Source organism: Penicillium griseofulvum, assembly GCF_001561935.1.
Source record: "Penicillium griseofulvum strain PG3 chromosome Unknown contig_11, whole genome shotgun sequence".
In the NCBI taxonomy this organism is placed as follows: Eukaryota; Fungi; Ascomycota; class Eurotiomycetes; order Eurotiales; family Aspergillaceae; genus Penicillium; species Penicillium griseofulvum.
In genome coordinates this window covers 475,359-490,030 of record NW_024467432.1, presented here as the reverse complement: position 1 = coordinate 490,030, position 14,672 = coordinate 475,359, and the positions used below count along the sequence as shown (strand labels likewise).

General features: G+C 47.7%; 5 protein-coding genes across 5 annotated transcripts; 3 read left to right on the top strand and 2 right to left on the bottom strand.

Annotated features, from left to right (window-relative positions):
* Positions 1-303: 303 nt before the first annotated feature.
* On the top strand, positions 304-753 carry PGRI_087000 (SWI5/SAE3 family protein; the record flags this gene model as incomplete). Its single annotated transcript, XM_040796414.1, has 3 exons — positions 304-354; positions 412-497; positions 594-753. The coding sequence occupies 3 exons, from the start codon at positions 304-306 to the stop codon at positions 751-753; spliced, it is 297 nt and encodes a 98-aa protein (XP_040650952.1).
* A 358-nt stretch (positions 754-1,111) lies between these two features.
* Positions 1,112-5,119, bottom strand: mdr1 (ABC multidrug transporter Mdr1; the record flags this gene model as incomplete). Its single annotated transcript, XM_040796413.1, has 1 exon — positions 1,112-5,119. The coding sequence occupies one exon, from the start codon at positions 5,117-5,119 to the stop codon at positions 1,112-1,114; it is 4,008 nt and encodes a 1,335-aa protein (XP_040650951.1).
* Positions 5,120-7,985: 2,866 nt separating this feature from the next.
* On the top strand, positions 7,986-9,802 carry PGRI_086980 (60S ribosomal eL39 domain-containing protein; the record flags this gene model as incomplete). Its single annotated transcript, XM_040796412.1, has 5 exons — positions 7,986-8,006; positions 8,058-8,598; positions 9,071-9,327; positions 9,452-9,552; positions 9,754-9,802. 5 exons carry the CDS (start codon positions 7,986-7,988, stop codon positions 9,800-9,802), a joined length of 969 nt encoding a protein of 322 aa, XP_040650950.1.
* Positions 9,803-10,828: 1,026 nt separating this feature from the next.
* skpA (SCF ubiquitin ligase subunit skpA) lies at positions 10,829-11,475 on the bottom strand (the record flags this gene model as incomplete). Its single annotated transcript, XM_040796411.1, has 4 exons — positions 10,829-11,002; positions 11,057-11,224; positions 11,286-11,371; positions 11,427-11,475. The coding sequence occupies 4 exons, from the start codon at positions 11,473-11,475 to the stop codon at positions 10,829-10,831; spliced, it is 477 nt and encodes a 158-aa protein (XP_040650949.1).
* A 1,320-nt stretch (positions 11,476-12,795) lies between these two features.
* On the top strand, positions 12,796-14,285 carry smp3 (glycosylphosphatidylinositol-alpha 1,2 mannosyltransferase smp3; the record flags this gene model as incomplete). The annotated part of the gene is made up of 3 exons (XM_040796410.1): positions 12,796-13,080; positions 13,135-13,262; positions 13,337-14,285. 3 exons carry the CDS (start codon positions 12,796-12,798, stop codon positions 14,283-14,285), a joined length of 1,362 nt encoding a protein of 453 aa, XP_040650948.1.
* Between the last annotated feature and the right edge of the window lie 387 nt (positions 14,286-14,672).

Below are 14,672 nucleotides of genomic sequence, written 5' to 3'. Positions count from 1 at the left end.
ATCCGATTACGCGGGATGTGGAGTCAGGGCACTGTCTTCTTTTTATCTCTACAATATAAGTATACTCCAATAGTTACATATATTACATATGTAAGTAATTTAGTTGCTAATTTATTCATATAATTACTATCAACAATGGATAATTAAAAATTTCAGTTACCTTGAGATTAGGGACAGAAACCCTTGGACTGGATTATTCAGCGAGACTGTGATTGGTCAGGACTATATAATTCTGGGGTAGATTAGAACTTCCAACACTCCCTCATCTTTCGTATCACAACACACATACACTGAATTGCAAACATGGATCAAGCCAAAGAAGAACCAAAGTCTTACAGAGACCAGCAAAGATTAGTACGTCCCAAGTATCCCCCACCCTGCACACACCCGTGTAGCACTAACACGCAACAGGCGGCTCTTCGCGCTTCGATTGCAAATCTAGAGGCCAAGCATGCGCAACTTGAAAAGGACCTAGCTGCATTGCATGATCTGCTCATGTAAACACTCCAGTTCCCAATTGCATACAGGCTACACAAGGATACACTAAAAGAATATGGAAGTTGCATTTGTATCTCTAACACAGTCTATTTCAGTGACAATCCTGATGCCACGTGCAACCGATATGTCAAGCTCTTGCATGAATACAATGATATCAAGGATGTTGGGCAGGGATTGATGGGGATCCTTGCTGAGGCGAGGGGGGTGAGGCAGGTGGATGTGGAGAAGGAGTTTGGGGTTGCGGAAGAGGATTGAAGGGCTACGGCTGCAAGGGGCCTGCGGGCTGAAAGGACTTGAAATTATTCTAAGGGTTGGATGGAGTGGACGGAGTTCGGAGTGGAATCGGATGGCACTGAATTGAGATTCATTGTATTCATTCATTTATTCCTACACCCCTAATGGATGTTTTTTTATGTTTTTCTCTGATCACGGGAAAACAGTGTACCCCGGCTTTCCGGGTCTTCGCCGCTGGCAACAAAAAATCTATGACAAGAATGGGGGTGAGGGGGGTTGAAAAAAAAATTTAAAAACACCTGAGATGAGATAGATGGGGAGAAATGGTAGGGAGGTGAGATGGGATGATGAATGAGGGTAGTATGGTACATGAAAAGAACTAGCCGGCACGGCCAAGGGACTGGAGGTTGACCAGCTCGAAGTAGCGACCCTTGTTGCGCAAGAGCTCAGTGTGAGTACCACTCTCGACAATTCTGCCTTGGTCAAAGACATAGATGATGTCGGCCTTCTGAATGGTACTAAGACGGTGAGCAACGGCGATGGTGGTACGACCGCGCGCGGCAGCGTCCAGAGCAGCTTGGACGACCTTCTCAGACTCGGAGTCGAGAGCCGAGGTGGCCTCGTCCAGAAGCAAGATCTTAGGGTTGCGAAGAAGAGCACGGGCGATGGCAACACGTTGCTTTTGACCACCAGACAACATACCTCCCTTGCTGCCGACGACGGTGTTAAAGCCTTCGGGGAGAGACATAATGAAGTCGTAAATGTTGGCGTCCTTGCAGACCTGAACCAGCACCTCTTCGGTGGGGTCATCGTTAGGGCTGCCGAGCAGGATGTTCTCCTTGATGGTACCCTGGTAGAGAGTGGGCTCCTGGCTGACCAGCGCCAGGTGGCTACGGTAGGAATTGACATTGAGGTCGGCGATGTTCTTGTCATCCACGTAGACACCACCGGAAAGGGCATCGTAGAAACGCTCGAGAAGGGCAATGGTGGTACTCTTGCCGCATCCGCTAGGTCCGACAAGAGCAATGTACTGGCCAGGCTTGACGGTGAGGTTCAGCCCACGGAGCACGGGCTGCTCGGGACGGGTAGGGTAGCGGAAGTGAACATCCTTGAACTCAATGGTTCCTTCGCAGTGGTTCAAATCCTCGCCCTCTTTGGACCATGTGTCAATTGTAGGCCGGCGCTCGAACAGCTTAAGGAACTCGGCGGCGGCGTTCTTAGCCTTGCCCATGTCTGGGGAGAAGGAGAACACTGTGCCGGCAGACTGGGCACCGAACAAAATTTCACTGAAGCAGACAAAGAAGCGGAACACATCATATTCGTGATGGCCGAGTAGGGTTCCACCATACCAGAAGCCAAGGGCAACACAGAAGAAGACCAAGGCCTGGGAAGCTGCATACAAGGACGACGACTTGATGACTGAGATCAAGCTTGTGCGAGCTTGGCGGTTGAGTTGATCGTGATAGAAGTCCCAAACATCGGTCTCACGGGTAAGCGAAGCCACAGTGCGAATAGCAGATGTAGCCTCGCAGGCGTAGCTGGCTGATCCCTCATATGCTGCCTTGGAACGTGCCTGGAACTCGGCAAGCATGTAGAAGCGGTAGAATCCACAGCCAAGAAGAATGGGGACGACAGAGATACAAACGAGGGCAAGCTTCCATCCGAAAGCAAGCGAGATCACAATTGAAGCGATAAGAGTTGTGGAAGTCATGAGAATTGTTCCAAGAACTTGACCACTGATACCAGACAGGTGTTTGGTTTCAGTCGAGAGGAAAGAAGTCAAAGCGCCGGTGCTATTCTCCTCACGATCGAAGAAGTTGATATCCTGTCGGAGCATAACTCGGAAAGCCTTACTCCGGGCCTTGCGGATCAGTCTTTCGGAGCTAAACGCGAAAGCGATACCGTGGACCGAGAAGGTGATGATTTGAACGATACCAACAATAAAGAACATCAGTGACCAAAAGTTGGCATCCGACCTCAGCTTGGCAAACTGGTCTCTGGGCAAGGAAAGCGAGCTGATAGCTTTGGCATACAAGAAAGCTTGAGTGGGTTGACCACAACCGGCGAGAATCGAGAAGCAAAGACCAATGCCCATGAACAATCGCTCTTCCTTGTTGAACGAGGCGATGAACTTGATCAGAGTAAAAAGTGAGTACTTGCTGCCACCTTCAGCAATCTTCTGCGCGAGGATAACACTGGACACAGACTTGCGGGACTCCTGGCGATGCATGGCTTCCTGGAATGTTTCGCCCTCATCCTTCGCACCAGTTGAGCCACTAGCAATTGACTTGACACGTGCGATGTGAGACTTGGTCATGTGCTCGATGCTATCCTCATCCTCGTCCACGTCCAAGGCGTCTGCGTCCTTCTCCGCATTGATGCGCTGGGCCTCGACAAGCTTGTAGTAAGGGCCGTCATGTTCAGTCAGTTGGTCGTGAGAACCCTGCTCAACAATGGATCCATTGACAAAGACAACAATGTTATGCGCAGACTTGATGGTGGACAGACGATGGGCAATGACAATGGTGGTGCGGCCCTCAGCAGCGCGATCAAGCGCTGCTTGAACGACACCCTCAGACTTGGTATCCAGGGCGGAAGTGGCTTCATCCAGAAGCAAGATTTTGGGGTCGCTGACCATAGCACGAGCGATGGCGATACGCTGCTTTTGTCCTCCAGACAACAGGAATCCACGTTGGCCGACGTTGGTTTCATAACCTTCGGGAAGAGCGGTAATAAACTCGTGAGCATTGGCCATCTTGGCCGCATTCTCAATCAGTTCCTTTATTTTTTCTTCAGACTCATGCTCAAAGCGTGTTCCAATCAGACCGTGGCGGATGTTCTGGTAGATGGTTGTGCCAAACAGAACAGGTTCCTGGCTGACAAGCGAGATCTGCTGACGTAGCCATCGCAGGTTGAGAGTCTGGATATCATGGCCATCTAAGAACACCTGGCCACCAACTGGAAGATAGAACCGCTCGACGAGACCGACGACAGTACTCTTTCCAGAGCCTGAAGGGCCGACCAACGCGGTAGCCTTACCAGCAGGGATGTTGAGGGAAACGTCCTTCATGATTGTTACTTCAGGACGGGAGGGATAAATGTGCTTCACATTGCGGAACTCGATATGACCCTCGACGTGGTCAAGAATGATGCCTTCATCGGAGGTGGGGTCTAGCGGGGATTCACGGTCGATGGTCGCAAAGATCTTGGTAGCGGCAGCTACGGCATTGGTAAAGGCAGAGGCGTTGGGGCTGACATTGCCCAGGGAGAAAGATCCGATAAGAATAGCCATCAAAATGGTCAAAACGTGACCAACATCAACCTTACCCTGCACGAGAAATTGGGAACCCATCCAGAATCCGAGGCCGTAGTTCATGAACATGAGTCCGAACATAACACCGACCATCACGGCGAGACTCATTTGCAGACGCATGCCCCAGCGCTCTGCGCGAACCAGGTGAGACTCGTACTGGTCCGCAAGCTTGTCCTGAGTACCAAATGCGGTCGCATTGCGGATCGAGCTGATGACTTCCTCTGCCACTGTTCCACCGGCACCGGCGCTTTCGAGGGAAAGCTTTCCAAACTTGATGATCAGTCTGGAACCTCCACCCATGATCAAGATCAGCGCGACCATAGTTGAAGTACAGATGCCAGCCAATGGGGCATACTTGATGTATGCAACCACGAAGGCAGTGACGAAGGTGGCGACAGCAGTCAAGGTTAAGCCGACCTTTTCGGAGACACCATCCTGAATAAGGTTGGTGTCGGCCGTGATACGGGTGGTCACTTCACCTGCACCAAGCTTGTCGAAGTAGGCGATGTTCTGACGTAGAATAGCTTCGAGGTAGTGCTCTCGAATCTTCTGGGTGACATGTTCTCCTGTGTAGATGAAACCCACGGTGCTGACGTAGATGGTGACAAACTCTCCGATGCCGAGATAGATAAAGTACAAGACGTTTTTGGTCAACTGGTCGTAGAATTCATCGTAGGGGATCATTCGGAGCATAATCTTTTGGAAAGCTGTAGCCAAGGAGCCAAAGAGAATGGTGAAGAGGGGCAAAGCAGCACCGCCAGCGATGGCGCAAAGGGCGCTGACGATAAGGATGAGTATGTCCATGTGGGAGGCATATCTGTAGAGACCGAAGTAGGAGATATTGACGAGAGGCGCATCTAGCTGTTGTTTCAGGATATCCTTTTCATGCTCGGGCAAATGACCATAGAGCGCATCATCATCTTCCCCCACTGGAGTTTTGGTTTCGGGTTTGGTTGATGTAGAAGCTGCATCGGAATCACGCTTGTCGACGGGCGTGTCGACGGGTTTCTCGTTAAGCTGAGGGTCCTCCGCCACCTTCTCAACGGCCGTCACACCCTCCTCGGGCTGCTGCATGTTGAAATCTGAGGATTGGAGCTTTACTCCATGGAAGTGAGAAAAAGAGAGATGGGATGAAACAAGGAGGGTACAAGGGAATGAAAGAAATGAAGTAAGAAAATATTAAGAAGGGATACGAAAATTAAAGATTATCTTATTAAAGGGAGAACAAAGGGGGGTCTAAATAATGTTCTTGTTGGATTTTCTTTCTTATTATACTCTTTTTTCTCCGGGGTCGGGTACGCCAAACTCCGACATCTTTATGCATTTAATCTGCCTAGAGGCTTACTCCGTAGGTACTCCGTTCTTACGAGGACTAGTAACTAAAGTAGTAAATGCAGGTATTTTCACTTTTTTTCCTGTTCCAGCTTTTCCTGTTCCAGCTTTTACAGGTGAAACTCCACATTCCTGTCTTCACATTCCTTGTGTAAGGGCATCCCTTGAACGCGCCTCCCTTTACGCGACTTTAACAGCTTTTGATGCAGGTCCGGTATGATTGGCACATGCGTATATATGTTGTACATCTTAGACGTTTGGAACCTTGGAAGGCTACAAGATATTACGCAAAGTAATACGAATTGAGTCATACATTTCGACCGAATTTTAATCCGAAAAGGGTTTCAAAGTAAAATGCCCGATCTGGACTCCTACCACGGACTTCGGTTAGTTTCCCGCCCGATCTCCGACGCTTTTGAGATCCTTCGAGGTTTAGGGTAATATTATTTTTGCTCAAAAAATAATTAGAATAGTTATCTTCGAATAGCTATTCGCTAATTCGTAAATAGCCCAGTCTGAAATATAAGCATTTACCAAGGAACCTTGTTGCCACGCGACAGGCAGCCGTCGTACAAAATATATAGGGTTGTAGTATGTAGGGCTTCAACCTACAGAGTATGTACTGAAGCTATATGAAATATATTTCCAAGATTGGGAATATGTTCACTTTCTTACTGTCCCAGTACACCATAAATGTTAGATCTCTCTTGACTATTTTCCCTTCTCCTTTATCTCAACAAAAGTACGTGTTCAAGAAATCGAGATAAGCCATAGTATACATACGCATTTTAACGAATAGCACACGAATCCGAGTACATACAATAATGACCTCCAAAGCAAAGATAAATCAACTAATGTTGCAGTAGAAGTATGAATATCAAGATGAATAAGACAGCAAGACAGCGGGATAGCGGACAAAAAGCTAAGGGCAGGAGACCATAAATAAAAATAAGACGAAATCTCATAACAGCAAAGGAGGCATGGCTATAAAAACGAAATCTATAGCAGGAATAAAGGGGAATCATGACGTTCATTCTGGCTAAAACTAGGAAACGGACACTGGCACATGACGGTAGTTTTTATGTCTTCGGTATTACGAAGCACCACGCTATGGTAATTGCAACCAGAGTAAGTACTTACTAGACTGGTCCCGACGCCACGCCTCCTTTCCACCTGAAGCTGGTGGTCTAAAGGAATGCTCTGCTTGGCAATAAGTGATTGAGATCAGATGGAAAGAAAGATAACAAACGATGAAAATTGCCATTGGTTCAAGTCCCTAATGATACAATGGAAGAGAAACAAGCTCTTCGAGAGGGGGCAGGAGGCCCCCGGCCCCGGGGCCCACCTACGTGATGACTAAACCGCATTATCTCCACCCGTGGACCTGGGCAGTGTTAATGATGATATTCCTCTGCCATTCTCACCCTCACGGCAGGCTGCTAGGCAGTGTCCAATCTGAAACTGTCAAGGAATTTCAAAGCAGGGAAGATGAACCGAGAGTGAACTGTGAACTGACAGAAAGATTAATTGAGGGGGAGATCTGAGAATCATGAGAGAAGTTATGAGAGAAAGAACGTACGAGGGAAAGAGCCCGGAAGGAAAAGAGCCTGGTGATGTGGCTACAGTGCTGACTATCCTAAGTCTGGAGGCTGATATCAAGTGGCGTGGTCTAGGTACACACATCTAGGATCACCAGGCAAACCCCATTATTATAAAGACGAGGGCGGAGAGGAACCATGCATCAAAGGTTATACTTGGAAAAGTCCATTGCACAAATTACGCCTTTTTCCGCGTCAACCTATAAATTTGACAACATATCCACATAGAATGATACCTGAGAAAACTACTGAAGACATCGCAAGGCCGCTTATGCGGGCCACGATTCTTGTGTCATGAATGAAAAAAAAAGGTTCATGACCTGACTGGGAAATATATAATGATAGATAATCATGCATTCCAACTCAGAAGGGTGAGGAGGATAGATATATATCCCCAGGTTGACCACAGGCAGCAAAATCCTTACTAACTATTCGCCAAATGCTATCATCTACGTGATTCATTATATACCTGTTTTCTCTGCCTTTTTTTTTTGCAAGACAACTTCACATCTGTCATCCGGTTCTATAATTCGTTGGACTCGACTACGTAGCCAACGCGCCAAGTGGAATGAGAAAACTGCATAGTAGTATTCTGACTAAGAACTGCTGACATGGTCTAAGTGGATGGGTGTTTTATTGACTTGTTTCTAGCATGGTTATAATGAAGAGGCGAGATCAATGGAAGGCATTTTGAAAGTTGAGGCATGCCCGATGGCACGGACACATTATGCATACATCAGGAAGTTGTGATCTCAATGACCTTACGGAGTACTCCGTACAGGGATGCGATAGATTAGGCACCCACTACGATTCGCGTGTCAAGCTAGCGACGTTGATTGGCTACCCAGCTACGTTTGAACGCCTAAGTCCTCAAAGAGTCATCCTCCATTCACCACTTACAAGGCAGTATTGGGTGCATATCTAAAAGAATCAGGTTTCCCCAACCACCCGGGCAGGGAGATTCGACAGTCATTGCCCCAGTCCCTCCATACATGAGAACGGTGCCAACAATGTGGACTCCACTTTCTGATGTATGTGATGCTCACTGCTTTAGTGCTATTTACTGGCAGACCGACCTACAGCCGCACAGCCGTGATTCGGATGGAGACTTCTCGCTAAACGGAAAGGGCCTTGCCTCCGTCACGGACGAGACCCTGGTAAGCCTTCTTAAGTCTGCTCCTGCGCTGCACGAGCTTGGCGGCACAAAAGTTGTGCGACTCTCGCAGCATTTGGTGATGAAAGGTGGCGGTAGTATCTTACCGTGCGAAGCAGAGATGCTCAAGCTCATTGCCTCTAAAACGAACATTCGAGCTCCACGAATCCATCGCTCATTTCAAGTCGAAGACGAGACAAAGTACTTTGGCACTAAGGAATACATTGTGATGGATTTTATCCGAGGCCAACCTCTTGATAAATGTTGGACCGACCTATCCTCCGACAATCAAAGGCTAATCGCTATGCAGATAGCGGACATGATCAAGGAGATGCAGTCGGTGGTAATCTCGCAACCTGGTCCCCTGGGTGGCGGGCCATTTCGTGGCCGATTCTTCACAGATTATAGCGCTGGCCCATTCAAGGACTGTGCTGAACTTCAAAACTGGTTCAACCACAAACTTGATATCTGTAAGCATGTGAAGCAATGCCCCAAGGATATCTCGCCATTTCGATTTAGCACCTTTGTTCTCACTCACTAAGACATGAGTCCTCGAAACTTCATTCTAGACGACAATGGAGACGTGTGGTTGATAGACTGGGCGCATGCCGGTGCATATCCCCCTGCGTTTGAAAGTGCTGCGTTATTGGCTCAGCAGTTCTTTATTGACTTCAATGAAGCAGTTTTGTCTGTTATCCCCCGATTCCCCGAAGAGGAACGGCAACTTGATTCCATTGCATATAGGCTGACTACTGCGGCATTGGCCTAATGAGATCTTGCATGAATATGTTTCTTGTTATGACTGTTGTATTGCTCTAATTCTGTATTTGGCTGAGGATTTAACTATAATCTATTGCATTTCAGGTCATAAGGCCGTATAGAACCTATATTGTCTATAACGTCTCTAATACCTAGCTAATGTAACTACTAAGCTGACAATAGGGCAGGATATATCCATGAAGGCATATCGTAAAACAGACTACATACGCAACACTTATAGAGTCCGACCCACTTTGCGGATCGTTTCCCGATTCGTAATTTATTTATGCCTTACAACCTCAGGCACCAGTCCCACATCACCTGACCCAACCGAAGCGAAGCCAAGCCCTGCCGCACACAAACCATCCACATCCGAAGGTCGACCACTTCATCCGTCCATCCAACAAGCTCGCCGTCGCGATCAACCCTTCAAGATGCCGGTATGTTAACCACCCTGTTCGCGCCATACTCGAAAAATACTTTCGCCATCGCCGCCGTCCCTTTCCCCAGTCAGACCTCTGAAAAATTGAGAAACAAAATTTTAACCCGTCATTTTCCACACAGAGCAACAAGACCTTCCGCACCAAGCAAAAGCTTGCCAAAGCTCAGCGTCAGAACCGCCCCATCCCCCAGTGGATCCGTCTGCGCACCAACAACACCATCAGGTAAATCGCACCGTTGTTTCGAGATCCCAAAATACATTATATCCGAGTACGCCATTTGTGGGAATAGTGATACGGAAGCGCGAGAGAGGAACGGGAAATACACATAACCATCCACCCGCCGACCTCACGAAACCACGGATGGAGGAAGAGACACAGAAATCATTCCGGATCGAACATATGGCTGATTACAATCTAAAACAGATACAACGCCAAGCGTCGCCACTGGCGTAAGTCAACCCTGAAGGTCTAAGCGGACCCTCAGTATCCGCAACCCTCCGTCTGGCTATTCTCCGAAGCCCCAGTTCAGCTCGCGATGTCAATTGGCAACCGAAGTGTGTCTGTGCGGGGGTGGTTCAAGGGTTTTTGATTATTTCGAAACCCTCTTCATGATGTGACGCCCACAACCGAATTTCGAACAACATGCCTTCACCATGAACTTGAGAGCGCTAGTGGATGTGGAACTACTCTTGAGTGCAATTGCAAACAAAAATTCAAAAATTCAATCTTGATCCGGGTCTTGCTTTGGGTTGTGTCTATCTTTTTTTTTTTTCTTAATCTTCCAATGGGTCATTTCTTTCTCCACGGTTCCGAGTGGGGATATGATGGATTTCCAACACGCCTAATTTATCGATATGGATAGCAGGCCCGGGTTATGTTTGCAAAGGGTTTGTTGGTGTGGGCTGATCGTCTTCTTGCTGGGGGCGGGCTTGTAGGACTGGCGTGGCGGAGGATTTTCTTTTTTGATACAAAATCTGATTGAATCGAATTGAATGTCCTTTTGCCTACATCTGGGATAGCCTAGATGGCTGTAGATTTGATCAGGGCCTTGCATGGGGAACATATCCATGTATGTACCTGATCGCGTTACTATTTGTATCCCGCTTTGTAGTACAGCCTTGTATCTGCGTTTTATATGCTAGATGCTTTTTACAACTTCGCGATTGTCGTCATAGTAAAAATATGAGCGAAAGTCGGTTCATGACCCCGCTATCTAATGCTACTGGGTTTAGGAGGATTCTATCCCGAATGCCATTAGCAAAGCTAGTGATTTTTCCCGTATCATAATAATATTGGCAGCAAATTGCAAAAATAAACGCCCCAAAAAGTAATCACCCTACTAGACATAAGGGCTACGCTGCACATTGTCATTAGCAGCCGAGAGGATATCATTTTCTGTTTTAGAAAGGACAACAGACAAAAAAAAAAATCATCATTTAACGACTTATAAAGTAGAAAATATTAGCATTATTATATCCAAGGGTACCGTGGTGGCAACTTACTCCTCGGCCCACTCGTTCTCACGGCGGATCTGATCTTCCTCCTCGGGAGTGAAGTCATTCTGGATGTTGAAGGTCTTACGGATCTCCTCCGGGGACTTGCCCTTGATCATGTTGGCGACTGTCTTGCAGCCGACGTCAAGGAGGGCCTTGATATCCAAGTAGTTGGCAGCCTAGGAGTAGAATCAGTATATGTGCCGAAGAGCAAGTCTAGACATGAAACATACGAGGATGATCTCGAAAAGCATCTCCTGGTCCACTTGCATGAACTTCTGATCCCACTCATCAATATCGGTAGTCTTGCGACGGTTGTCATCGTCATCGCTGGCGCTTGGGGGGTCGTTCTTGTGGTGTTCACACCACTCGATGACCTTCTTGAGGACGGCCTCGTTAACCTGGACGAAGATTTATAAGCGTCAAGTTCTGTAGGTTGTTTCTTTTTGAGCAGATATTCACATTAGGAATGGGGATAGCCTCTCCAGAATCGCCAAGATCCTCAAGCATGTTCTTGATCAAGACGGAGCGCTCAGCAGTTGTGCGCTCTGTTCAGCAAACTGTCAGCGCCGCGATGGCATCATACGTGGAGATCCTGCTTACCAACGGAGATATCGACTCCATCAGAGCTGGTAAGGGTGATAGCACTCATGGTTAATGACGTTGAAGATGGAATCTAACATTCAGATGAAGTTAGCTTTTTGAATAGTGCGGGGTGGTCCAGTGGTGGGGACGTTACTGGAGAAAGGTGTTAATAAATTATTTCAATTAATCAAGTCCTTTGACAGAGTTGATATGAAGATAGATGTTGACGGTTTGAAAGTCACAAGGATGTAATAAGTCGATGGTGGGTGGTGAGGGTCAAAGAGGTTCTGGGTTACCAAAGGCGGTCGGTCGGCGGGTATATGGAGTCAGGCCAACAAGGCTCCAAACCAGCCCCCACGTCTTAGTTCTTACAGTTGCCTAGATGATTGATTCTTTGTTTCAAGGTAGAAATTGTTCGGAAACATACTAGTAGCCCACTAACTTCAACACTAGTTAACAGTTGGGAACCTAGGATGCTGCCTGCAAGCGAGGGCTTGAACACTGCGCTAAGCCAGAACCAACAGCGGCCAAATCTATTCGAATCTATCTAGTTCTACTAATGTCTAAGGAGGGGGAAGAATCTGGATGTGTTTAACTCAGTAATTGCAAGGCCCCGATGTCGTTTTGGGTAAACCCGTGGACTATATTCTTGATTATCTGATTTGTCCAAAGATTGTAGATCTATCAACTATAGAGTTACGGAGTACTCCGTATAGTGTGTATGCGAGATCTATATGAATTCAAATGTTAACATATGTATCAATCATAAAAGATTTTGATGTGTAGAAAATATGTACGGAGTAGAAATATGATACTATTCAATACTTACTCCATCTGTAGATCTAAATTTCTCGCAATAGTCCCCACCGCTTCAATTTACCGCTCAACATAAACAAGTGATATCATCGCCTAATACGCGTTTACCTTTCTCTTAGCTCCCACTCCTTTTTTCTCCTGTTTGTTCTTTACTTTCTTTTCCTAATAATGTTCCTGCATCAACCATGTGGCGCCGAACTTATCTACTGCTATTGGTGATTCGCGTGTATTTCGCGCTCTCCCCGAGCTATCTACATCCCGATGAGAACTTCCAAGGCCCAGAGCTTTTTGCAGGTGTGTTTAACTCTCTAATTATCGCCTGACAAGTCGCGATCATACGGCGACTGCACAAACGCGTGGGAAATCTTGTTGCCATTTTCCCCAAAAGAAAAATATCAAAAGCGCGATCCGGCAGTTCCGCGACTCCCCTATACGAGGGGAAAACAATATTGACCAAATCACCAAAAATGCAGGTCGCATATTCTCATTTCCTTCGAAGCTACCATGGGAGTTTACCGTCGAACACCCCATCCGCAGCATATTCCCACTATGGGCGATCTACGAGCTTCCAATGAGCCTCCTGAAATGGTTCTATACTGAAATCGGGTCGGGCAATCCTCCACCTCACTTGGTTTACTATGCGCTGCGCGGTGGAATGTTCCTATTGAGTTTCGTGCTGGAAGATTGGGCGATCTATGAGCTAGTGCCTTCCCCGCGTCATCGGCGCGCGATGGTGGTGCTGGTGGCTTCGTCGTATGTCACCTGGACATATCAGACGCACACATTCTCCAACAGCCTCGAGACCCTGTTGGTTGCCTGGGGGCTGGTTCTGATTCGGCGCATTGTTGACAATAAGGTGAGAGAGAGATAAAGCTTGAAACAGCACAATTCACGCTGACTTAACTTGCAGCGACACACGTCTTTCTTCTCCAACGCCCTGCTCGCCTTCATCGCTGTGCTGGGCGTCTTCAACCGCATCACTTTCCCGGCTTTCCTTCTGTTCCCAGGCCTGCAATTGCTACCTCAGTTCAAGCGCAAGTATGTCAATTTATATACACCTTACCTCCACCTCACCAGCCAATACACATATACTAACCCCGCGTCCGCGCCAGACCACTCTCGCTCGCGGCATTCCTTCTCTTCGGTCTCCTCTTCTCCTTCATTGCAGTCTACACAGACACAACCTTCTACCGACCGACAGCATCCCTCCTCAGCACCTTCCGCGACCCCATAATAACTCCCCTCAACAACCTGCTCTACAACTCCGACACTTCCAACCTTGCCCAGCACGGTCTCCATCCACACCACCAACACTTCACTGCAAACCTCTTCCAACTGCTTGGTCCTGCATACATCGCCATGCTAGTCTCCCTCTTCAACTGGCCACTGGTAGTACCATACTGGATGCGCAATGTGCGCGCTCTTTCCGCGCTCTCTGCAACAATGCTCCTCTCCCTATTCCCGCACCAAGAACCACGCTTCCTCCTCCCAGCCGTGCCCCTCCTCCTCAGCTGTGTCCCCATGCTCCGCTCCCGCCTCCTCCTCATCGTGTGGGTCATCTTTAACGCAGCCATGGGCTTCCTCATGGGCGTCTATCATCAAGGCGGCGTCGTCCCGACACAGCTAGCAATGCGCGACATCGTCTCATCCAGTACAACCCACCACATCCCATCCGCGACGGTGTTCTGGTGGAAAACATACTCCCCACCTCTGTGGCTTCTCGGTGGTAACAACCAATCCACAGAGATCCAGACAGAGGATCTCATGGGAATGTCAGGCGACGAGATGATGCTTCAGCTGGAGCTGGTTGTACCCAGCTGCTCAACTCCATCGTCCATATTCCTAGTCGCGCCTACATCAGCTTCTTTTCTGGACCCATACGCCGTGTCTGCACGTGAAAGCCGAGACCAGAGCTTGCAACTTCATCCCCTTTGGTCCTATCGCAAACACCTCAACCTCGATGACATGGACTTCGGCGAGGATGGAATCATTCCAACTTTGCAACGGGTCGTTGGACGCCGTGGACTGGGTGTTTGGTCTGTGCGGAGATCTTGCAAATAATCTTCTCCTGTTGCATATCCATGGTACTCCATGGATGGGGCGTTGTATTTTGTTCATCTTTTGGGAACTACATTCTCATTTGCATGATTGCAATTTCTCTTTTTTTTTCTTTCTCTGGATATTTTCGGTGCATGTTAGGGTTGGGTCCATAAGATACCTTTTTGCATTGGGGATGGGCGTCAAGTTGGTATCTTTGGGGTTCTAGTCTGCACTTACCTCTACCCATATGTAAGTAGTACTAGTTCAATTTATTGACTTCAAATGTTTTTCATGTATAAGCTAGTCGGCTGGGTTAGTATCTAAGGGAATAAGACGAAAAATATAAGACATATCAAAAGATGCCCAAACACTGGACTATTTAGGGCTGATAAGTGGAGATAAGGGCTA